The sequence below is a fragment of the Protopterus annectens genome, chromosome 16.part0 (assembly GCF_019279795.1).
Source record: "Protopterus annectens isolate FY-2018-M chromosome 16.part0, PAN1.0, whole genome shotgun sequence".
NCBI lineage: Eukaryota > Metazoa > Chordata > Ceratodontiformes > Protopteridae > Protopterus > Protopterus annectens.
In genome coordinates, this window is record NC_056750.1 from 600966957 (window position 1) to 600993249 (window position 26293).

Sequence of the window (26293 nt, forward strand, 5' to 3'; positions counted from 1 at the left end):
ATGCCGACTCAGGGTGATCGTTACCCTGAGTTGCTAGCACAATGGCAGACACTGAATATTGAAACTAGTTTCAAATACATGGATCTGATCAAGTTTTTTGCTCCGGAGATGTCAAAGCTACAGAAGGAAGTGGAAGTATTACAAAATAAGTTGACAGATGACTTTAAAGAGAGTGACCACCATAATAGACTTAATGCTTTACAACGCGACCTCATGGACAACAACGAGAGGTTGCGGAGTCAAAAAATCAGCAAGCTTAAACGAGATTTTGAGGATTTCTCGTCAGGCAATATCTTTGTCTGGCCGAGAAACAAGGGGTCCTTGTCCAACGCTCACGTTAGTGGATCCGGTAAAGCAGCCAGACGTCAGCATGGAGGGTGTGTAGGAAGGGAGCGTAATGAGTCAACTACCATAGAATTAATACAAATGACTCCTGAGGAATCGACAACACTTCATGTTGAATCGTTGAGCAAGGGAGATGACCTACAGAGTGGGTCATCCGTTATTAAGTCTGCACCCAAGGATAATTTGCCTGTACCAGCCGTGGAATTTGTATCTACGGCGCTTTCAACAAGCACTTCAGCAGGACACTTGTCGGAGGAATTTAAAGAGCAGGGAGTACGTCCTAAGATGCTGCAGGGCCGGCAGCATTTTTTCGAGAGGCTACCAGCTCCGGTGAAAAAACGCGGAGCCTGGAAGAGGTCATTGAGCGAGGGGAGAGATCCCAACAAGAGGCGCAAGGTCTTGGACTGACTGATTATTGTTTTGCTGGTATGGTACACAATTTATCATCGTATATTTTAAGCGAGGATGAACTATTTGTTTTAAACAAAGGCTTGACTTTTGTGCCTGGGAGGGCCAGCGTTTTTAATGAAATTATCATGGATATTATGTTGTTTTGTAGGGGTTTGGCGCTTAAATGTGTTTTTCATAACAGTGCTAATAATTCAGCTGATGTATCTGTCGCTAGCACCTTGAAAAAACCCAGCACTTATGTACCGCCATTTACTCCAGCGATGAACTTATTTATTAATAGCTGTGAACGAGATTTGTTGAGCTATTTCAATAAAGGGGAATTCAACAAGTTTTATAACCTCACCAGTAAACAACAGGCAGCACTAAGGTTATTGTCTAACAACCAGGACATTGTCATAAAGATGGCAGGCAAAGGAGGTGGTACTGTGGTGGTACTAGACACAGAAGTGTATAATAATAAGTTGCAAGTTTTATTGTCAGAGCCACTTACATTCCTATCAATCCGACAGCTATAGTAAGAGTGATAGAAGGGGTACATAAAGAACTAAGGAAGCTAAACTTTGAGATGATGATTGAAGATGACTTATTAAGATTTTTGATGATAGATAAGGCAACCACTCCCATTTTCAAAGCTCTACCTAAGATACACAAATCACCCATAGACCCACCCTTTAGACCCATAGTCTCGGGTCGAGGGTGGGTCACTGAAAATATATCGATATGGCTTGAATTTACCTTAAAACCTTTTGTAGAAAGAATACCTACTATATTGAAGGACACCAGAGGTTTTTTGAAGGTAGTGAGGGAATTTGAACAGAAGACAGAGTATAACCACATCATATTGGTTACCCTTGATGTTCAAAGCCTTTTCACTGTGATCAGCAATAGCTATGGCATACAAGCTATAGAACAGGTCCTATTAGATATGGGTGAGGAATCACATAAGGTGAAATTGGTTACGATTTTACTATCTTTAGTCCTGGAGAACAATGTGTTTATAGGGGGTAAACAAGCCTATAGGCAGGCACAGGGGCTAGCCATGGGCACCCCCTGTGCCAATACCTATGCTAATTTGGTCCTTTTCTTTTGGGAGAGGGAGGTTATATTTAATAACAAAGATTGGATGCAGTACATAGGAGCATACACGCGTTTTGTGGACGATGTTTTTATCTTTTGGCAGGGCACTGTAGATATGCTACATAAATTTATAGAATACCTTCACTCTACGACCACATTTTTCAGATTTACCTTAACATACTCTAGTGTACAGATAGATTTCCTAGATGTAAGGATTGAACGTACCCAGCAAGGACTCTCATCCAGTTTATTTAGGAAAGACTGCTGGAAGAATCATTTACTATCTTTTGATAGCATGCACCCCAGATTTATGTTTCCTAATATAGTACAGAGCCAGGTATGCAGAACATCTAGGCTGTGCCTGGAAGATGAACGATATGAGAAGGAGATAGAGGGGTTGAAGACATGTTTCAATTTGAGAGGCTATAATGAGAACATGGTGAATAGGGTAGTAGATTCCAGCTCGAAGAAGAGAATTAATAGGTACAAACCCTGGCTGAGACAAAGTAGGGCTGAGGGGGACACCTCTCAGCAGTGTAAGAGATCCAACAATACTAGGCTATACTTTACATACAGTAGTAACATCAATGATATAAAAAGTATAGTTAGTAAAAATTGGAATATACTGAGGAGTGATGCCAGGTTATATGATTTGGTAGGTCCTAGACCGAACTTTGGTTACAGACGTAACACAAATCTGAAGGATTTGCTGTGTAGAGAAAAATCTGTATCTTTACAGAGACCCTTGCTGGACAGACTAGGAACAGTACCATGTGGCATGTGTAAGGCCTGCAATAGTATAAATAAGGTTTCTACTTTTATACATCCAGTGAATGGCCAACATTTTCAGTTTAAGGCAAGAGCCACATGTAGAACAGCTAATGTGGTATACCTAGCTGAGTGTTCACAATGTTCGGTGTTCTATGTTGGGATGACAAATAATATGCTGAAGGTTAGGATACTGCAACATTTAAGTTCCATCAGGAATAAGGACCAGCATAATGCCCTGTATAGACACTTGGTAGATAATCCAACACATGTATTTTTGTTTAAAGCAGTTGTCAATGTGAGACTAGGCATTAGAGGGGGAGATATTAGGTTACTCACTGAAACACTTGAGACAAAATGGATTATTACACTTTCATCACATAGATATCCAGGTCTAAATGAGGTTGCGCCTTTAAAACCTGCCTTACAAAAAAGGCGGGTAGTGTATTGAATGTTGATTGGTTGCTTTAAGATTTAAATTGTGGAGTCATTTCTCATTTCAATTGTCTGATGAAGGGTTGTTGTACCCGAAAGCGCTCACCATTTGGATTTTATTGTTTTATTAAAGAAGACTAATCCATAGCTGTGTCTTGCCATTCATTTTGCTTTTCCTATGAACATGCAAAGTACAAGAAACAGAACAAATGATTAGTTCCAGATAAAATCACTTTAGCTAGCAGATCTAGTAGTTTGTCTCTCTTCAAGCTTCTTTTCTCAGAAAAGTCCCCACAAGGGAACTCTTCCAAGAAGAAATTGTTGCCCTTTTAATAAAAAAAGCTATTTCCTGTAAACAAAAGTGGTATTTTTGCTAAAGAAGCCTAGTATTTTTCATAATATCTGAAGTTTCCTGTTGGGAACTGTCTTTAGCTAAGGGCATCTTTTTTTCATTTGGAGGCTGTTTTAGTGTTAAAATTGTACCTCTTATGTAAACTTTTAATGCATTTGCCTGAATTTCAGGACCAGGAAGTCTTTTAAGTAGGCATAAAACATTTTTAATGTTTTTAGTACTGGTGTACACTTCATCTCAACTTACCTGTTGTTTTTTTTTTCTAGGCATATTGAGTAATGTTGCTTTATTTCTGACATGATTGTGTGTGTGTGTGTGTGTGTGTGTGTGTGTGTGTGTGTGTGTGTGTGTGTGTGTGTGTGTGTGTGTGTGTGTGTGTGTATACTTTAATTCAAAGCAGTGAATCCAGCTTTTTGGGAAGTCATGTTTTACAAGCATCAAGACATTTTTGGACCCTTTTGTAACTTTGCTGGTAGCCATGCCACTTGACTTAGATTTCTCCAGCATCATTATTTGCTGCTTTTGTTCCTGCATGTACATAATCATTACACCATTAAGGGCTGACCAGCACATAGAAAAGTTTGGGGTAGATGCAAATTGGTGTTAATGAAGTCCAGCAATCATTGTGCCTGAGAGTTTGAAGCAGTGTACGTTTCCCAGTCTATAGATGGGTAGTTAGAAGTCTCCCATGAATGGGGTATTTGGTTTTGATGGTAAATGTCTGCAGGAGGTCTAGTTATGAGCCATGGGATTTTTGGAACATAGAGGCTGACCTATAGCTTGCTAGGATATGGTTTGAGACTTTGTCTGTTGTGATTTGCATGTGAATAAACAACAGGGCATTGTCCTGTTTAACTAAAATAGAGGTATACTTGTTGCTCATGTAGATTGAGACTCCTCTACCTTTTGTCCCTGTCTGTGCAGCTAATGGTCTAATGTGTGGAAGACACCAAAGCCTTGCACTACTTGAGTATTTTCTGTAGATCTAAACCACGTCTTAGTAACTGCACAGATGTATATGTTCCCTTGAGTGAGGAGAGATTGAAGGGTGTGGCGTTTGTTTAGGCACCTAGCACTGAGCAGTAACACCTTTGTTTCTTTGGATTTTATTTGCTGTGGTGGTAGCTTTGTCACTTCAGCATTGCCTAAACCCTAAGGGGGTGGATAAACTTTTAGCCAATATTCAAAAACCTAGTGGTGACTGGTGCAGGCCATACTTTGCAAAGCAATGTGTTTTGTTAACCATGTTCTCTCCCATGCTGATAAATATTGAATTTCCTTGGAAAGGCACCAGAAGCAAAGCCAGTTATTTAAGCCCATCAATTTTTGTTCATACTGTGGCATAAGTTTTGGTGAGGGTAGAATGTACTTGGTGCAAGGTACATTTTTACCTGCAGCACATATTCAAAGAGGTCAATAATGTCTCTCTTCATGTAGTCCAGGATGTGTGTCTGTGGTCGTTAATGCCCACATGGGCTATGATAGATTCATACTGGTACCTGTGGTGTAGTGACTTGAGTGCATGCATAACTTGGCAGATGTTGACTCCAGATAAGCAACTAACCATTATTTTCTTGTTTAGACTGGTGAGTGGGGCATCTGTGTGTCTCACAATGGAGTCCTATATGACAATAATCCTTGGTAATGTGTTTACTTGCCTTATGGGTTTGTTTTTAGGGCTGCACTGAGTGTAGGCATTTTCTGGTGTTTGGTGTTGCTTTTGGTGTGTGTGTTGGAGATTGCTGAGAAAATGCATTGCAGTTTAAAGGCTTAGTGTGTCATCTTTGGGAAGATTGCTTATTAGTGCCTCAGCGTAAATTGGTCTTTGTATGTGGAGGATGTAGTGTGTGTGTTCCTGACAAGATGGTTTTGTATGCAAGAGTTTTGCCTTCAGTGAAATTGTGTATGTACATGACTTGTACACTGTTTATTTAAGGATTAAATGGTTATATGTCAACAAGAGACAATTGCTGTATTGCCTCAAGATGACCACATCTACCAAGCTGGTGATGGAGACGTATGGAAATTGCATGTCCATGTCATCTGGACTTGTGTTTAGGTGGACTACTGTAGGTTATGGATTAGGTTATTTGGAGGTCTGCTTGGGTGGTCTTTGGGGCTTGACACTAGATTAGGTTAGATTGTGCTAAGATATGATGGTAGTGATTTTAATGTGCCAACTAGTTAATCTAAGCTTGTCTACACACAATGCTTTTATTTAGCCACACTAAGGTATAGGTTTCAGTTCTAGGGATAGATGTGAAGTTGTTAAATCTCGCCGTTTATTCTCACTGATGGGTTCGGAGCCGATGCTTGGCTCCGACACGGCCGATAGCAAGCTCAAGGTTTGCCAGTAGCTCGAGACCAGCCCCTTATCCCACAATGCACTGCTGGAATTTCCTCTGATCTAGTTTGCCGTGGCAAGAGAGATCTCGGTGATCCAGCTAGCTCAGACCATTTTAGAAACAAATCAACAGCAAGTCTTTAAAAAGTTTTCTTTTTGTTACATATATATCTAGTTTGCATTAGTTCTGTTATATTTAGATAGTTTAGATAGTTTAAATACTTTAAGAATTAGGGCATTGTTGGCTTCTTAGTTTGTGTGGGCCTTTAGCCCCTTTTTCCTACTATTAACTCCTTTAGTAGTTAGGCTTTTTCTGTGGGCTTCTTAGCCCCATATTTGTATTATATTTATATATATATATATATATATATATATATACATATACATATATATAAATAATAGTTTTGTGGATAGTGCCCAGTTTGGGCTTAGTTGTTTGTGAATCTAATTTACTGTTTTTCTCTTCAGTATGTCAGATGATAAGGAGAGATCCCATCCCAAGTCGGGATTCAAAAAATGCCCAGATTGTGGGCAGAAAACGTCAGTCACTGACGGACACATACAGTGTGTCTACTGCCTGGGGACCAAGCACCTCCAAGACACATGTAGCATTTGTCACTCCTTCTCTTCAAGATTCCTCTTGGAGAGAAGGAGGAAACTTATAGACAGGGGATTGCTACAGCAATCTTTTTCGGAAGTTTTGAGGAGCCATGAGGTGCTAGTACATCCTCCAAATCCTCAAAATCCAAGTCATCAGATAAGGTCTCCAAAAAGGCTAAAGTTTCAGAAGGAAGGTCATTGGTTCCACAGTCATCGGAGCTGAGTGTACCTTTGATTTGGAGCCAGCTCTCAGTATTGGAGCCGGTCTCTGAAGTTCCTTCTTCACGTCTGCTCCAGTCAGCACCTTCGGTGCACTCTGCTAAGTCCTCAGTTAGCCTTTCAGATTTGGACATGGATCGGCTAGTGCCGAAGCTTTTACAGGCACCAGGAATTGCCAAATTGTTGTCGGCCCTGACCAGCTCGTCTGTGCCGAAGATCATGGAACCGGACTTGTTTACTCCTCCTCCGAGCTGTACTGGACTCTCGGAGCCAAAGGAAGTTGAACCGATGGTGGTCGAACCCTTGGAGCCAATACCCGCACCGGGGTTATCAGCTCCATCTACTCTGATGTCCTCTGCGCTGACCGAGGGCTCTCGGAGCAGACGCTCTCCCGTCAGGTTCGGGGAGGATAGTCTCTCCGACTTGTCGGTGCTGACTCTTCCTCTCTGGGCTTCGGCTCGGATGAGCTCAGCTCCTACATCAGGCTCGGAGTGCAGGGTTTCGGTGTGGGAGGATCGGACAGTGCTGTCGGGTCCGTCTACTACTTGTCGGAGCCGTGGTGCCTTCGATGCTATGAGGAGAGTTTTGTCTCCAAAGACAACGTCAGCATTGGTTCAGCTTTCCCTCTCCCCTCAAGCTCCTGGGTCTACTTCTGCATCTACTGACCCCTCCAACCGTAGAAACCCTGAGCCTCAAGTACCCCCACAGGGTGTCCCCTGCTCTTCTGAGACCTCCCCAGATCCTCCCACTGAGGAGGTGCCCAGGAAGAGACTGTGCAAGAGGAGGCACTTAGACTCCTCACAGGAGTCTTTGACATCTGACACGGACTTAGATGAGTTAGAAGGGTCCGCTTGATCCCCCTCTGAGGATATCTCCTTTGCAGAGATACTAGAGATCCTTAGTCAGAGGGGCGATTGGCAGTCCAAGACCCCTACTGAAGATGAGTCTGTACTCTTGAAGGCTTTTGGGTCTCAACCTTCCACTTCTTGGGTGTCTCCGCCTTACAACGAGCTCATAGAACTGATCTCTCGTAAGGCGTGGGAGTCACCGGAGGCCATGGAACCTGTCCCTTGTAGACGCAACAAATTCATATCTGCCCCAGTAGATAAGCCATTTCTGACAAAAGGAGTGCCTGTGGATGCCATGGTGGTGGCTGCAGCCGCCAAAAAGGAAGTATCTGAGACATCCTCTTCTATCTATCCCCCTAACAGAGATTCTAGGGTTATGGATAGATATGGGAAGCGCATGTTTAGTTCAGCGACTTTTTCTCTGCGATCACTGAACTACTTGACCCATTTTACAAGACTACAGAGAGATCTCCTGAAAGAGCTAGGAGATACTCTCCAGGGTACAGTAGCTACAGGAGTGGCCGACAAAGTCAACGCCCAGCTCATTACCGTAAACTCAGTAATGAACCCGTCCATGCATCTCATATCCTATGCAGCTGATGGTTCGAGTAGAGCCGCTAGTTCGGGCATTGCTCTTCGCAGACAAGCCTGGATGCATCTCTGTTTCTTTGCGGAACCCTTCAAGTCTTCCTTTATTAGTACCCCATTCGATGGCTCATCACTGTTTGGGCCCAAAGTAAAGGAAACTTTAACAAGGTGTGAGCAGGAAGGCAAGACTTTATCTGCTGTTGGGGTCCATTTTTCTACTCCTACTCGGCCCTACCCCATGGGCCCTGGGGGGGGGGGGGATGTGGTTCCAAAAAACTCAGGCAGCCTTTCAGGACACACATGGTGAAACCCCCTCTAGAGGCAGTGGAGGGGTTTATAATGGAAGATGCTGCCCCCGTGGCAGAGGGGGTCCGCAGCAACAGGGTGACAAGGGTCAGTTCTCCGGTCAGTCCTACCAGCGCCCTTGAAAGGGGGCCCAGCTCTTCGGCTCTGGAGGCAGTCGGGGGTCGCTTGTCTTTGTACCCAGAAGCCTGGCTAAACATAACATCGGATACTTGAGTACAAAGCATCATTTCCAGAGGATATTTCATACCGTTCTTTACCCCACCCATTCCTATCAAAAAAATTCCAGATGTTCCACCCAATCTCAGGGAACAAGCAATCGTAGAAGTCCACAGATTGCTAGAAAAAAAAGAGTCATCCAACCAGTCCCAGCAGACCAAGTTGGATTCGGAACTTACTCAAAATTCTTTTTGGTACCAAAGAAAACAGGGGACTGGAGACCTATCTTGGACCTCAACAGATTCAACAGCTTAATAAAGAAAGAGAAGTTCCAAATGGTCACGCTTCAGTCCATTCTTCCCTTTTTAAGGAAAGGTGATTGGATGTGCTCCATAGATAACAAGGACGCGTACTATCACATAAAGATGGACAGACGCTCCAGAGATCATCTGCGCTTCCGGCTGGGAGCCAATCATTACCAGTTTCGAGCCCTGCCCTTTGGTCTCACTTCAGCCCCCAGAGTGTTCACCAAATGTATGGCAGTGGTCACGGCTCACCTGAGGCGTCTAGGATTCCAGGTGTTTCCATACTTAGACGATTGGCTCCTCACCGCTACCACCAGGCATCAATTGACTCAGGCAACACAATACACTCTGACACTCTGCCATCAATTAGGCATTACGATCAACTTCGAAAAGTCTGCCTTATTGCCATCTCAGCATACCGTTTTTATAGGAGCAGAGGTAGATACCTCAACCACCACTCTACGTCTCCCTTTCGAAAGAGTCTCTCTTCTCCACCAAAACGTCAGCTCACTGGTGTCAAAAAACAAAGCTACAGCAGCGGAGGTATTGAAAGTACTAGGTTTGATGGCGGCAGCAATCCTGGCTATACCAATGGCAAGGATGCATATGCAAATCCTTCAATGGCTCCTCTTCGCTCAGTGGTCTTACCAGAAACTACCAGTGCACCACATGATTCTTATGGATTCTTGCAGGAGAGACCTTCGGTGGTGGTTGATGTCTCTTCATGTTACAATAGGAAGACTCTTTGTTCTCCCACCCCCAGTAGCCACTGTGACCACGGACGCTTCCCTGATAGGGTGGGGGGGCATTTTCAGGGAAGGACTGCCCAAGGCACATGGAAAGATCAAGAATCACATCTGCACATCAATGTTCTAGAGCTGAGAGCGGTACTTCTGGCGTTGCAGTACTTTCAGGACTCTCTCCCTCTAGAGACTATTGCAATTCAGACTGACAACATGTCAGTAGTCTGGTACCTGAACAAGCAAGGCGGAACCAAGTCTTACCCCCTTTGTCGAGAAGCCCAAAGGGTTTGGCAATGGGCTGTGTTGTCCCAGCGTTTTCTGTTAGCAACGCATATCCCGGGGAATCCAACATCATAGTGGACAAGCTAAGCAGGGCAGTATTACTCCCTCACAAGTGGTCTCTCAAACAACAGGTTGCGGAGTTGATTTTCCGCAAATGGGGCCAGCCTTGCTGTGACCTTTTTGCTAGCCACTTCAATTCAAAATGCAGAAGCTACTTTGCCCTGATACCACCTTCGGGTCATCCCCCGAGAGATGCACTGATACACGATTGGCCCCCGGGTCTCCTTTATGCATTTCCACCCTTCCCATTAATACCCAGATTTTTACAGAAAGCAAAATCGCTGGGAAGGAAGGTTATACTCATAGCCCCCTACTGGCCTCGACAGATTTGGTTACCGTTTCTCCACCATCATCTGTTGGAGGATCCATGGATCCTGGACCCAGTTCTGGACCTTCTGACTCACCCATCAGGGGACCTTCATCCTTCTCTGCAGTCCCTGAAACTGAGTGCTTGGCTAATCCACTTCCCTTAATTGCCAGGCTTCATTCAATTTCAGAAGACACAAGACAGATTCTCTTGTCTTCTCACAAGCCAGCTACCAGGAAACTATATGGCAGTAAATGGAAAAGGTTCTCAATTTGGGCCAACACGCAGAACATTGACCCTTTTCAAGCTCCGCTATCTACCATTTTGAAATTTTTGACGAAATTTTTAAGGAAGGGGCAGCAGCTGCTACAGTTTGAGTTCAGTTAGCTACTATCTCAAATTTTCACCTTGGTCTTGATGGCTCAAATATTATGAGCCATAAATTATCCAAAACCTTCCTTAAAGGTGTTCTTCATATGAGACCTCAGATCAAAATTCCCTTTTCTCCCTGGAATTTAAACCTTATGCTGTCTCAACTTATTCTTCCTCCCTTTGAACCAGCCTTTTCTTGTGCTTTAAAATTTTTATCTTGGAAAACAATTTTTCTTGTGGCCATTACGTCTGCCTGCAGTGTGTCAGAACTTCAAGCATTATCCATCAGACCACCCTACATGATCTTCCATGCTGATAGAGTATCTCTCAGAACAAACCCCTCATTTTTACCTAAAGTCTGTTCTGAGTCAGATATCAATCAGGTCATTGAACTTACCAGTGTTCTTCCCCAACCACTCTAACAAATTGGAATATATGCTGCACAAACTTGATGTTCACAGACAGCTCAGATTTTATCCTGACAGAACTAAGGATATTAGGAAATCAGATCAACTTTTTGTATCCTTTTCAGAAGCAAGAAAAGGCAATCCAGTGGCTAAAACAACCTTTTCTAAATGGTTATCCGATTGTATATCCTTTGTGTATGAAAATGCGAACATGCCTTTAACGCACAAACCAAAAGCTCATTCTACCAGAGCTGTCTCTACCTCTTCTGCTTTTCAAGCTAAATTGTCCCTTGATGATATTTGCGCTGCAGCTACTTGGTCTAAACCTCATACCTTTCACATATTACAAAGTAGATAAGGCTTCTAGGGACAGGTCTTCCTTTGGTTCTGTGGTACTGAAGAGTACACTCCCATGAGCCACCCAGGGTTGAGGGTGCTAGGGGAGCTACCCATCAGTGAGAATAAACGGCGAGATTTAACAACTTCACATATAGAAGTTATGTACTTATCATAACGTTCCATGTGAGTTGTTTATCTCGCCTTTATTCTCATGTCCCTCCCTCCTTCCCCCTCCTGGCTGACTGTTGACATAGAGGCTAGTATCACCCTGGTTATTCAATATTTCTTCTTTCCCTGTGGGAACTGTTCTTCGTAGATATATATAAGAGAGTATATATGGGTTGTATATATGTATATATATGTATAGTCTGTTATGCGCAGCAAAAATGATCTGAGGTAATTCCAGCAGTGCATTGTGGGATAAGGTGCTGGTCTCGAGCTACTGGCAAACCTTGAGCTTGCTATTGGCCGTGTCGGAGCCAAGGATCGGCTCCGAACCCATCAGTGAGAATAAAGGTGAGATAAACAACTCACATGGAACGTGTTATGGTAAGTACATAACTTCTATTTTTATAGCTCTGGAAGAAAGCCTTTATTATTCTTCTACATAAAGGAGGTAATAATAATGACATTCCAAACTTTCATCCTATTGCTATCTTAGCCCCTAATTCTAAGTTTCTTGAAAAATGTATCCACCAGCAACTCTTACCTTATCTCATCAACAACCAGCTTCTTAACCCCACTCAGCATGGATTCAGACCCAGTCATAGCACCTCCACTGCTCTCCTTTCCTTCCTTGAAACAACAAAGCTCATGATTCCGGCCATTTCATGTCCACCCTTCTCGACCTCTCCAAGGCATTTGACACTATTCCCATAACATGCTTTTTAGAAAACTCTCCAAACTAAACCTATCCCCTTCCTGTACCAAGTGGTTCTCCAGCTACCTGACAACAAGCAGTCAGACGGAATAAAGCCACTTCACCCTTCCTTAATACTCCCACAGGTGTCCTCCAAGGTTCTGTTTTAGGCCCCCTACTGTTCAACATATTCATTAACAGCAACTACCAAGCCATTCCAAACTCCAGCCTCATCCAATATGCCAATAATTCTAGCATTATCTGCTCCTCCACTTCTATCCCCCCCATTCTACATAAGCTTACCCAAACCGCCTTTTCCTCTGCTGAGCAGTGGATGCTAGACAACCATCTGGCTCTTAATGCAACCAAAACTAAACTTATATTATTCACTGCCTCCAAAACCTCCTCCCTAGATAAACACTCATAATCACCAGCAAAAATAATACTCCCCTAGAAAGAGTCTCTAACACTAAACTACTAGGAGTACTCATAGATGATCAACTAAAATTCGACAAACATTTACAAGTAAATGTCAAAAAAACTTGGTATGCTTTACTGCCATAATCGTTATAGCTCTCCTTCCACTAGGCTCATACTAGCCAATATTTGTCATCCCATCCCTCCTATATGGTGCATCTATCCTCACCAACCTGCAATCCTCCCTCAAAACAAAGCTTTCCTCTTGCTATAACAAGATATCAAAATTTGCAGCAGGTCACAGAGCCGTTTGTCACCATTGTAATTCTCCAACTAAACTGGCTTGAGCTACCTAACCTCCTCACTTATACTCAACTCATCCAAGCACACAAACTCATTTACAACCCCTCTCTTTGTCCCTCCCTAGCCACTACCTTTGAAATGTATGAACCAGAATGACTTCTAAGATCTAATTCCCAAAAACTAATTACATTGCACAAACCCACACATCCAGCTGAGAATTACCTAATATCCTCCTCTCTTGCACGCCTCTGGAATTCTCTACCATCTCCTGTCCGGATCACCAGCAGTCTCTCCTCATTTAAAACCTTGCTGCACTCACACCTAACTTCACAATGGAAGTGCTCCTGTTCCCATCCTACCTGATCCTTGTAATACTACTTCCTACTCTCCAAGAACTAAATATGCCATCACTGCCTCCTGTAATTCCACAGCTCTATTGAATCTATTTGACCAACTACTTAACAGTTACCCTATGCTGCTACTTTTGTAAAAAAAAAAGAAAAAAGTGTTTTTTGTATTGTTTTACAAACTATACTGATGTATTCTGTCATTGTTCCTATGAGATAATCTGTAATGTAAATGTGCAATGTGTACTATGTATTTGTATTTTTCTGGAGCTTTCCTCCCCAGGACTCCATTGAAAACGGGCGCCTTGTGGCCCAATTGGACTATTCTGGCAAACTGCAAATAAATAAAATAAATAATAAAAATTTACTATCTAGGCATTTGCATCTGTGCATATCACTGCTAATGTCTTAATGTAAAAAAACAAAAAAATTGCTTGCAAGTGCAGTGCTACAACAAACAATTTAAACTACCTGGACAAGTCAGTTTCAGTATTGAGTGATTCAGTTCTCTTTGTAGAGTGAGCACTAAAAATCCAGACATATTTTTTTTTGGCGAAGCCCCCCCCTGTTACCCTCATGGCAGGCGTGTACAGTAGAACTGTCTAATTGAAGAATACTGGTCCAAGGCTCAGTTTGAGCTATTTTATTGGTGCAGGGCTCAGTTTGAGCTTTTTTATCGGTTTGTTTGTATTAGTTGCTGTGTTCTTGCTTGCTTTGCACCACTGCACAGAGGGCAACTCTTGGCGGTTACAGACCAAATGCACCAATAGAAGTATTTTCCCTTAGAAGCAGCTGTTATGTAGCAGAGCAGTTCTTGAATAGCTCTCAGCTGTTTAGTGAACGACCCTGCAGAGATTTTACCTCATATCTATCAACATCAGACCCTGTAGATCCCCTCTAACATAAACCTCCTACTGTACACACCATAGGTAGTCACCCTAAAAGAGCTCCCTGCCATCTTTTTCTCCTGATCTGCTGAGATAGCAGGTTCATAACTTACATTATGGACTGTCAGTTTCCCCTCTGTTTCTCCTGCCATCCTGGTGGACATGTTTTTTTTAGGCAGTATAGTAACTGCTTCATATACACTGACGACCCCTTACTCCTAAATCACTCAAGTACAGTTTGTGAGAGATACTCCTACACTAAGCATCTGGAATCACTGCTCTCTTGTACCCAGAACAGCAACACTCAACAGGTTGTTACCTCACACACAACTCCTCCTATTCGTAATATGCACCCAACACATAAACTTTCATCTGCAGAGGTACTCTCCAGAAACCTGCCTAAACACCAGAGACCTCCAAAACACAAACATGCTACATCTAACTCAAAACCCAAAGCACCCAATGTACACAAAAACATTAACACCTGTGTCTCACCAAATAAACCCCTAAGGCAATGCACAACTATCAAATGTTTTAGTTATAAGTGACTCTATAGTGAGACATACAGATGCCTGACTCACCAGGTTGAACAAGAAGAAAGTTACAGTCAGCTGCCTGTCTGGTACAAGAATTCACCAGATCATACATGCACTCAGGTCTCTCAGTAAGTACCGTCTGTCATAGTTCGTCGTGGTATAAACAACTTGAGACTTATCTCTCTGGACTATATGAAGAGAGACATGGTTGAGCTCTCTGAGTATGTGTCCCATTCAGGTATGTCCCTAGCTTTGAGCAACATTTTACCCTCGCCTAGGATGATACCACATTGCAAACAGAAAATGATTGACTTCAATAATTGGCTTAGTTTCTGGTGTCATTCTAAGAGGATCCAGTTCCTGTCAGACTGTGACGATATGGTGGATAGACCACACTGCTTTGCCAGAGATGGTCTTCACCTGGAACCTCTAGGCTTTCAGTTGCTGGCTAAGGCATTTGCCTCCTCCATAATGCCTTCTTTAGGCAAAGTTACAACAACAAAATTCTCGACGTGAAAATATTCAGCACAGAGAAACTAATGGTCATCCTGCTAAACACTAGGAGTTTAAATCATAAACTGCACACTCTGGAAGCACTCCTCTCCCCAGAAGATGTTGACATCTGTGCAGTCACAGAAACCTGGCTCAAGGCCACAGAAAGCACCCGAGCCTTGCAAGGCTACAATGGCTTCCACACTTTCAGACCGCAAATTGAAGGTGTGAGAACCAGAGCAGGTGGAGTATCTATCTTCCTTAAAGATAATTACACCTCTAGACTGGTTAGACAAGAAAATGCTATGGAGCTACTCCTAGTCCAAATTACTGTGGCTAAGACCCCCATTCAGGTCATTGTCAGTTACAGGTCCCCTTCATTGAACTAAGATGCCCACACAGCTTATTTAGACCTACTTGGGATAGTTAAGGTACAACCTAACACTGTAGTCATGGGTAACTTCAACTGTCCTTCCATTAATTGGGAAACTTTTACGAGTCCAAACTCACAGAAAAGTTCCTGGACTTTAAAACACCCTGGAACAAATATACACCAGCCTACAAAGGGGCTCCAGTATTCTAGACCTGGTCCTCATCAATATGAGCGATTGATGTAGCTACTCAAGTATAGGGCCTGCGCTTGTTAAATCTGACCATAAGTCAGTAATTTTGGAAGTGGCAATAGCACCAGAACTCTTCAAAGGAGAAATCAGGCTAAAAAACTTCACCAAAGCTAAGGATACCCTCCTAAGGGAAGGTATAATCGACTTCCAAGCTCCAGTTTCCACAGATGGCATTGACAACTATACTAAGGTATACACTGATGCCCTGTATAAACATCCAGACAAATGTATAGACACGGCCATGCCCGATAGGGTTAAAACAAGATTCTCAAGAAAAAACAAACCATCCTGGTGGACGTCTAGTTTTAAAAAATTATACAGTAAGCGAAAGAAGTTGTTTTCTAAAAATACAAAAGTGAGATCCCAGAACTGGAAGAGTACCCTTCTCAGATTAAACAAGCAAATAAGACAACTTGTAAAATCTTCAAAGAGCAACAGTGAGAAAAATTTAGCAACCATTGCCAAAGGTAACCATAAGGCTTTCTTCAGCTACATCTACAACCTAAAAGGTAGGACTCTGGTGTGTGCTGAACTAATTGTGGATGGCATCGCATACACTGACCCTGCAGAAATTGCAAACCTGCTAGCAGACAGGTTTGGTGAAAATGTCACGTCCCATCCCCCAACCATACTACAAACCATGTCTTCATCATCTCCTCCTCCCATCTCCAAACAGCAAGTCATCAATGCTCTCTCCAAGGCTTAAGAATACAGCCTCCACGGGACCAGATGACATTCCGGACTGCGTTCTTAATGTACAAAACAGTGGTTTGACCAATACTACTATATGGTACAGAAATTTGTTATCTTGGAAAACTTTGTTTCTGGTGACCGTTAACTTGACTAGGAGAGTTTCATAACTAGAAGCTCTGGATTCTTCACTGCCTTATCTGGTGTTTCACAAAGATAAGGTTTCAGTCCACACCAGTCCTTCTTTTCTACCCAAAGTAGCCTCCAACAGTAATTTGAATAGATTTCTTTACCTTCCTGTGTTTTCTGTAATTTTTTGAATAAGGGTGAATAATTGCTGCATTGTCTGGATGGGCGTAGACAATTGAGATTTTACATGGACAGAACAAAAATGTTTAGAAAATCCAGACTGGACAGACATGTGTCGAAAGTGACAATATCCAAATGGTTGTCAGACTGTACTTCCTTTGCTTATGCCTTGAGAGGCAAGACTTTGCATGGTAAACCTAAGGGTCACTGTACTAGAGCAATGGCTTTCTTTTCCAAAACTTCCTGGAATCAGGTCTGTGCAGCAGCTACTTGGGTGGGCCATCACACCTTTGTTTCTCATTACAAGCTGGACATTGTCTAATTCAAGGGTTTCCTTTGGCTCTGCTGTGTTGCAGTATATCCGTCCTTGGATCCTACCAGGGATTTTTGTGTGTTTGGGAACTCTGTCCCACAGGTTGAAGCCAGGCAGCCATTAAAGACCTCAGTTATGTACTTACCATAATGCTAGAACTGTGTTGCCTGCCTCTTGTCAGGATCAACTTCTCTTCCCTTCCTCCTGTCCCTGTCTGTTTATCGAGTTCCCTTGTCTAAAATGAGCGAGTGTATGAGGTTCAATTCTCCTTTGTTCTTGCTTTTGTCCTCCTTTATGTGAGAAATGTGTTTTAGAGCTATATTAAGATGGGTCAAACTCAATCTGAGGTATCTTTTGGGTTTGTGGGTAGGGAAGATGGAACCCGTCAAGTTGAAGTCTGGAGGATTTGGCCAGTGTCGGATCGAGTGGGATCCAGTAACCCACAGGTTGAACGAGGCAGACACTGACAACACAGCTCTATCGTGGTAAGTAAGCAACTTTCGTTTTCCCAGACTTAGGGGTTTTCCACACCTCTCAGAATCTTGAATAAAAGACTGTGACAGTCCCTTATCTAGCTACCACATTCTTCTTATTTTGGTGCCGTTAAAAATACAGCATTGTGCATTGTATTTATTTCTCCCTAGCCGGGCCTTTCCTTTAAAATGTAGTGTTGGATGATTTATTAATATCTGTAAGGTCACATTGTGTCATTTTGACTTACCAGTCCTATTGCAGCACAAACAAATGTATGCATCCTATAAGAACAGGCAGAAAAAGACTCTTGATCCTTTATCTTTACTTTTTTGTATTTGTTCTGCCATATGCATGTTTATGCTAAATATACTTGTATCTGTTATCTTCAGTAAGTTAATTCTACTCTTTTAATAACAGACTCTTATTATGATGCTTATTTATAGCGGGTGGTTTTATCCACTGTCCTCAAAATTCTCTAGCCTCATACAAGCAGTCATGCCTGACAAATTATCCTAAGGCAGTACCATGCTGCAAACACTTCCCTGTCCCTCTGTTGCTCCCCACATTTTTCTTAGTGCTTCATGGACGTTTGTGCAGTTGCAAACTGGTCATCTGTTAATACCCTTGCAGACTATTGTAAATGAGATGTAACCTCAGGGTTCATGTTTTCTTCTTTGGCCACAAATCATCATCATCATAATCATCCTCCTTTTTACCATTATCTTCATGGGGTCAGGGTGTCATGTCACTTGTTGCCATCTCTTCCCATTCAGTGCCACTGTCCTACCTTCTTAGACATTCATGCCTAATTATCACAGGTCTTTTCTCACACAGTTCATCCATCTATTTTGATGCTCTTGTTTCCTCTTGCCTTCTTCCTTTCTGTCCCAAATCTTCACCAGATTGTATTCTGCTTTCATGCACATGTGCCCGAACCACCATAATCTCTTCTCTTTGATCTTTTCTGCAACTGGCGCTACTTTGGCTTGGCTGTTGTGTCATTTCTTTGTCTGTCCCACAGTGTGCATCCTACCATCAGTCTCAGGCCCTTCATCTTCAGCTTCATCACCTCTGGCTTCCTCAACTGCTCTGCCTTTACTGCCCGGGTTTCTGTACCATACAGTATTGTAGTACTGGTCGAATCACTGTTTTGTACACCTTACTTTTCAGCTTCTAAGATGTGGAGACATACAAACCCAGTAGTTGTGGCAGGTGCAGAAAAGCCACAGATATCAATGAAATATTCCCTTAGGACAGCCACCAAGGAGAATTGACCTGGTGAGTAATCTGTCTTGTCTGTGCAGCTGATTCTCTGCAAAATCAGTTAAAGTTGTGATACCCACCATAACACTGAGGCTGTGATTAGAGCTCCAGCTGTAGGACACACACTCCACCCTCACACTGTTCACATGCGCACACAATTTTCTGTCTCTGATTTATCTTTGTATTGGTTAGAGCAGAAGTGTCATTTTGGAGGGTGGTTTGTGCAGAGTTGTGTGCCAAGAGGTTTTTGTGCCTTTGGTGTCAGTTTTTACTTTACTTTCTATTGCTACATATGGTTCTTTGTGTATAAATCCACCACTGTGGAGTGAGTATCGATCACTTTAATTTTATTTTCCTCATTGTAGTATTGCATGTAGATATGAAGAGTGAGTGGGGAAGATTATGAATTGAGAAGAGCTAACAAAAAGTAGTAATTTATCCTTATTCCTTTTTTATTTGAATAGTCTTTGTTTTTCTGTCCCTGCCACAGCTGCTGGGCTTGTATGTCTCCACGTCTTTTCTTAGTTTTAATCCATAACCTAAGGGTTGTGAAGATGCATTTTTGTCATCCTTGTTAAGTCAACAAAAAGGACGCTGTTCTGACTGACTAGAATTTAAAAAATTATACTTTAGGATGGTACTTTTTGCACTGTTTTAACTGAAGAGAAAGTTGTTGCGGTAGCTGAGGTTGTCATTGAGAATGACCACTTTATACAAGGTGCTGCAAGGTTACAGTGCATTTGTGTATTGAGAACCATGAGTGACACTTGGAAATGTGGCTTCTCTCTGATTCTTCTGCTTGTGTTGCCAAATCATTCACTAGAAATTGAATGGTATAGCTTGTCTAAGACTATCATGATTAAGGTAAGAGTGCAATTTTTGTTTCCATTGTTATAGTGAACAACCTCCTGCAGGTGGAGAAGGAAACTCCCTTATCTTAACAAGTAACATGATGTTAAGCCTGAAGATCAGGTTTATGTAGCTGAAATGGAGTACAGGCTGTGGTGGGAAACCATGGAGAGGAACTATTTAAGCTTTATATACCTATTTGTCTAAAATGCTTGAGTGGCTGCTAAATAGTGACTTGAAACAAGTAGCTGGGGGAGTGGTGAGGTCATTTGCACTGATGTCATCTTTGAAAACTAATCCATTCAGCTTAATGCTATAAACAGCTTGTATTTTTTTCCTTTAAAGTTGTTTTTGTTTGGCCGTGTGGCTTTTATTTTTGTATTTCTAAATACTGTTCTTTTTTTCTTTTTTTTTTTTCTTTTTTTTTTTTTTTTTTTTTTATTCTCAGAATGGATTTGTGTCTCTCTACGGGAACGGGGCAGTTTCAGAAGCCAGGAAACTGAGAGAAGGCCACTGGTCATCAGTGAGAACAGTCCTCACGGGAGCAGTGGCCCTAGGAGCATTGATGACCGTGGGGGCCCTCTTCACCAGCAAATAAGATACAGCCTGAGGCATGCAGAAGCAAGAGGGACCAGAACAACACACTCTTGGTGGTAGCAGCAGCACTGGGAACATGGCTAGAATTTGGGGAGGGAAGTGGTGGGATTTTAGTATGACAAAGCCAGTACTATGTCAAGTACAATACACCTTTTAATAATTTCTCATTATTTATTTATTTATTTTAAAGTACAAGAATAAACTCCAGAAATTGTTGTTTGCAGCAGCTGAATGGAAACATTACACGTTTCTCCTTGTACTGCCATTTGACTGCTGTATCCCAACACACATTGGCTGATTTATTCAAGATCACGTCAAGCTACAAGGCCTACTTAGAGCTGTCTGTAATTTCAGTAATTTACCATCCCCTCCAAAAAAAGTCAGATTGGCTCTAGTAGCCACTTGACCCTAATGCTGCTTGAACATTTCTGTTTAGTAGCCTGACAGAACCTTAGTAGTATGTCCTTCATGGGTAGCACCTGTACCTTACAGCCATTTATGTTTGGTACTGTTTTAGCAACATTCACATTTAAGACCTCCTGCACAGCATTATGCTAGACTGGATGCAGTTGTTAACTTTACGTAATTTCTAGTGTTTTCACTGTTTACATCACCTCCTTCATGTGATCACATTAATGCTTAAGTTGTGATTGAATCTATTAAGGCACAGATGGCTCATACATTCGTATATTTTCAAATCTTAACTTCCTTTTGTCGTCTTAGTAATTTTTCTTTTAAGTAATTTATTTGCCAAAGCGATGATCCTTAAACAGTGTACAATGCAAAGTCTGGCTTGAATTTAGAGAGATACTGACTTAACACTAAAAATAATGATGATGTAAGCCTGTTTTTGTGTTTTCATTGTTATGCTGGTCAGCAGACTGTAGAAGTCCATCTTTGGGTAATGAGGGAGCAGATTTGTTGCAGTTAAAAGTTACCTGACCTGAGGGTGGTATGGGAATTGCAGCATATAACCAACTACAAAGCCAAGATCCTTACCTGTCCTCTCTGGGGATGGAATGTGTTGTGTCTTATCTGGTTAAGGCGCTTAGCTGAAGTAGTAAATGTGGTTATTTTTGCACATTTCTCTGTTACTTCCAGTGTGCTGACAAGCTCTGTGGAGTAATGTATAATATGCCTACAGAGGTACACAAGGCATAGCAAACTACATGCATAGGTGTGTGTCTGTGTCTCTGTGTAGTTTTTGCTAATCATCCCCTAGTCTGAAATCTTAGCCATCCTAAGAAATGGTATCTAAAATCAGACTAATTCTCATAATGTGATGCTTCAGAATAATTTATATTGAATTTGTAGTCACGGGAAATGTAAAAGTGGTCTCTCATGAGAAAATGATGATTGAAGGTGAATAGGTCATCTGATGCTGAATCTCTCCATTTTCATTTGCATTTTCTTTTCTTTTTTTTTTTTTTTTTTTGTGGGGGGTGCAAACCATTCTTACATCTTTTATTATCCATGTGACTGTTTCTAACAGTTTTGAGGCTTTGACCTAAGCATTACAAATGCTGCTTTGTACTGGAAACCTAAATAAAGAACCTTTTTGGTTGACATCTGGAGTTTAAAGTGATTTATGCAACTAGTTTATATCTTTATTAACTCAAGAGTCCAAAATGTAATGTGTAGCCTTTCACTATTCTGTTTGTATGTTCATGTAGTAACTAGATAATGGAAGGTCATATATAATTCTTTATTTTTCACAGCTATCACAAATGTCAAAGATTAAATTAGTTGCAAAATGTTTCCAAGCATCAGATGGGCTAACTCAGGGGTCTGGAACCTTTTCTGGCCATAGATCCAAATTTCTGATAAACCAGCAGTGCTGTACTTGCAATAGAACCAGTGAGACACGTGTCCCACAGTAGTCTTGCATGGATGAGACATTATGCAATAAATGTATATGAATTGAATTTTAATGTATAAACATTGTGGTAATGATGGAAATGACTGGACATTGACGTGATAGACAACAGTCTGCTTCCATTATTGAAATCTTAAGTATGTATTTATGTTCATAATTATTTAAAAGGTTTGCAAATATGATGCTTGCAAGAAGTGTCCAGTGTAATAGATATGATCATTTTCAGTATTTTGCCAGAAGAGTAATGAAACCAGCCCATGCATGTACACAGAACCAAATTTCTGAGGTCCTTGATATCACCAGAAAAATTCTCTAATAAGTATGCTTGTGGGAGACAAATTCCGCAAGTTGTCTTTTTTTTTTCTTCTGTGAGCACTTCACTACAGTACTTTGTGGAGGAAACCATTGCAGAATAGGTCCAGAAAACTCAAAGCTTATTTAGACTAGGAAAGAGTTCAAACTTTCATGTAGGCAGGTTGCTCACTAGCTTGACCGTTGGCATCTGGCTTCTCAGTAGAAACTGGACGATGAGTTGATCTCAAAACTCCCATTTCCGAAACTGCTGGTTGGAAGCAATAGGCCATTCTGACTCCACCAGGCCTGCACAGGCTTGTGTCTAACAGCCTTGGGGGATGAACAACCTAATGCCACCTCAATTCTGAAAGAATCAAAAGATGTAGCCCTTCCTATCGTAACCCCTCTGAAGGCAAACAGGAGATTCCTATCTAGAGCCATGGCCAGGGTCATTCCTTTTGTTTTGCCTTCCAGGAGAGTCAGTGAGAGAGGTCCATTATTGGTCAGGTGTATAGGGTGGAGTTTTTCCAAACCTCCTTTTAGTGAGATTCTTCTCAGTGGCTGAAGACTGCCTGATAGTGGCATTGGATATAGCGGAATCCTTTTTTACCCATGAGGGCAGTGGAAGTACTCAAACTACAAGAAAGGAAAGATTTCTACTATCAGATGTTTCTAGTGACAGTGAAAGATGGCCCATAGAAACCAGTCCAGACTAAACTGGCACTCATTCCTCTAATCTATAAGGATACCTTGCTGTCCACCAAAGACCTGAAGGTCCCACATCTGTACAATCATAGTCCATTAAGGTTTGTTGTGGGAAATAACCATTGCCAGTTCATATCGCTCTCCTTTGGATCAGCTGGAATGTATAAATTGAGTAGTCCTAATCCGTGTCTTCTTGTGAACAAAGAAAGTGCACATTTGTCCTTACCTGGATGATTGCTGCATACAGGTCCTTGTTGAAAGAAATGCTGAAGCATTAACCAACATGTCTCCACTATCCCTCCTGGGATTTATACTTATAACTTGAGAGTTCCTTGGAGCCCTGCTGAACGTGGAGAGAGTCCATTTGCCTCTTCCAAGAGAGAATTCTCGAATGCTTATGACTATCTTTCAGATTGGCCACTAACAAATCAGCTGCAGGTCAAGGAAGTATTGAGAACATTAGGCCATGTATCAGTATGTGTTCTAATATTAAGACTAATCTGATTATGTATGAGGAAGATCCCATGGTGCCTGGAGAGGTTTTGGCTTCAGTGTCAGCGCACACACTGGATCAGCAATTTCCTCTTATTTTCCTCCCTGGGGAAAGTACTGATCTGGTGAACAGCTAAAAGTAGAAAACAGTCTAGGCTGTCCCAAGGCAGACACCCACCATAGAAGCTTTGGACTTTGCTGGGTGAGCCTATCTGAATCTCCTCCAGATCTGTGGCTACTGGAACGGGATCAGGAGAAAAAAATTTAAGAAAAATGTCAGTGAATTATGGCCATCCATTTTACTCTAAAGTCCTTCCAAGGCAATCTCAAGCTGGGCATTCTGATGTGGACAACACCGCAATGATGTCCTGTGTCTGCGGACATGGGAGGCACATTCCTACTAGTTATGTGGGCTAACCATGATTGTATGGAAAAAAGTTACATATCTGGGCTTGCATGTTCACGATGCCTACCTCCACTCAAATCAGAATGTCTCAGCAGACAGACTGAGTCACTCCTGCTTCAGGAATGGTGGAGATCAGACCCTTGGCTTTTCATGACATTTCAAAACTTGCGTAGCTGCTTACTGGATGTGTTAATCGGGTAACAGCAGCCAACTCCCATTTCTTTTGTTCCAGATTTCTAAGTCACAAAGCATGGGCCACAGCTGCTTGTGACACACCATAGAAAAAAGGCTATTTTACACCTTTTCTTTGTTTCTCCTAATCACCAGAGTATTCATGAAACCAGTAGAGAAAAGAGCAACACTAATTCTGTTGGCTTCTTATTGGCACAGGCAAACTTGATTTTCCACACTGAAGCAAATGGCACCACAGGAACTCCTTTTTATCTTTTTCTTCCTGTTCACAGCACAGTTTTGACTCAACTGTGAGCAGTCTTTTGTACCCATACCTAAGGTTAACTATGCAGATTGTCTACATTTCATTCTATTCATGGAGGAGCTTCTGGATGAGGTGGTAAACTCTTACAGGAAGCCCCAGGAGACATGGTACGAGAAAAGCATGCCTTGCAAATGGATTATGTGTTGTATATGGTACAGCAGCAAGATTGTTTTGCACAACAGCCAAAGTCCTGCAGTACTTAAAAGAGCTGCTGTCTAGACTTTCCCCATACTTTTGTAGATGATTGCCTCTCAGCCATGTCTTTTTATTCTGAAGTATCCCTGAATAGCATTTCCTTTGGGGAGTTGTATGCATATGCCCTCTTAGGAAAAAGATTCCCTTTCCTTGTAAGCTGAATGTTATGTTGTAGCGGTTCACAGTGGACCGCTTTGAGCTCACATGTTAGTCTTGTTAAATGACTTCTCCTGGAAAGTCTTGTATTCTTGGTGGCCATTATATTGGCTAGAAGAGTTGAAGTTAGTCTAAGGACTCATCTTCATTCCAAAGGAGGTCTCAGTCATCAGCCTTAATCAGACCTTTCAGTTAGCTACTATTATTCCTAACCTGCAGAACAAGGGGGAAAGGATTTTTGTATTTATTTAATGTCCATAGTCAGGTGAGATATTACAGTGACAGAGCTGTGCAGTTTAGAAAATGAGGTCTAACTATTTGTCTTCTTTTAGCTGGAAAGAGAATGAGCCAGATCCCAGACAAATGCTTTCAATGTAGTTTTGCTTTGACTCGTAAAGTAAAAAAGGGTCATTATAGTTGGATTCCATTCCACTTGGAAAAAAACTCACCATTATGGAAGGATTCCTAAGCAATGAGTCATCCCAGAATATCCACAAGTTAGTGATTTGGGCATTCATCCACAACTTCTTCAAAGTAGCCGTACAGATGTCCATCCATACCTTCTCTGTGGTAGAAGTACAGTCCAAGATCAGTGTGGTCTTCCCTGCAGACATTCAGCAAGGTGTTTTGTATACTACCAACATTGTATTCCTGATATAGTTATGGTACTGTGCTTTTTGCACTACTTTTGTGGTGATCACTACATTGAACATAGTATACGTGTGGGTCTATATCACAAAATCGAACTTACAAAATGTCGAACACCATAAGTTCGAACTTGGAAGATCGAATTCGGATAACATTGAAACTTCAAAACCGCAAATTTTTTCCCAGGGAAAAAATTCGCTGTTCCGAAAAACACACACACAACACAATCACACCAAACACCTTCAAAACCTACACTAAACCTAAAATACACCACTATCCTTAACCCAGCCCTAACCCTAAAGTCCATCACTATCGCTCACTTACCTGACCCGCGCCCTAACTCTAAATTCCGTCACTACCCATTTGTACACTTACCTTGACCCGGTCCGAAAATGCCAAAGTCGCAGAAACGGCCAACTGAATTCTTTCCCTGGGAAAGAATTCGGGTTTCCGCAGCTTCGACATTCTCACCTTTCGAACTACCAAGTTCGTCCTTCAATTCGGCATTCTTAACGTTCGATTTCGCAAAAGGAAAACGTGTGTGTACAACTTTGAATTAGAGATTACTGCTGCAGCACAGGTTCCCTCCATCCATCTTCTGTGAGACATAACATCTGAAATCTCCTGTAGGTAAAAAAAATGGGATGAGATTGCAGACTTTTCCAGGCATTGGAGGGGCAGTCAGTGTAGTATTGGGAATTTTCATTTAGCAGTTGGTATGCACTTGAGATAGGTTGTTTGGGCTTCCAGTGCCCCAGTACAGTGAAGGAATGCAGTGGTGCCTTTTACTACCAAAAGAACT

General features: G+C 42.0%; 1 protein-coding gene across 1 annotated transcript in view; it reads left to right on the forward strand.

Moving 5' to 3' along the window:
* The window catches only part of LOC122790489, a gene marked incomplete in the record, with an annotated part of 1159925 nt that overhangs the window by 243417 nt on the left and 890215 nt on the right, over nucleotides 1-26293 (forward strand). The window contains 1 exon segment of the mRNA XM_044058037.1: nucleotides 20075-20197. Within this exon segment, the coding sequence (XP_043913972.1) occupies nucleotides 20075-20197 (123 nt within the window).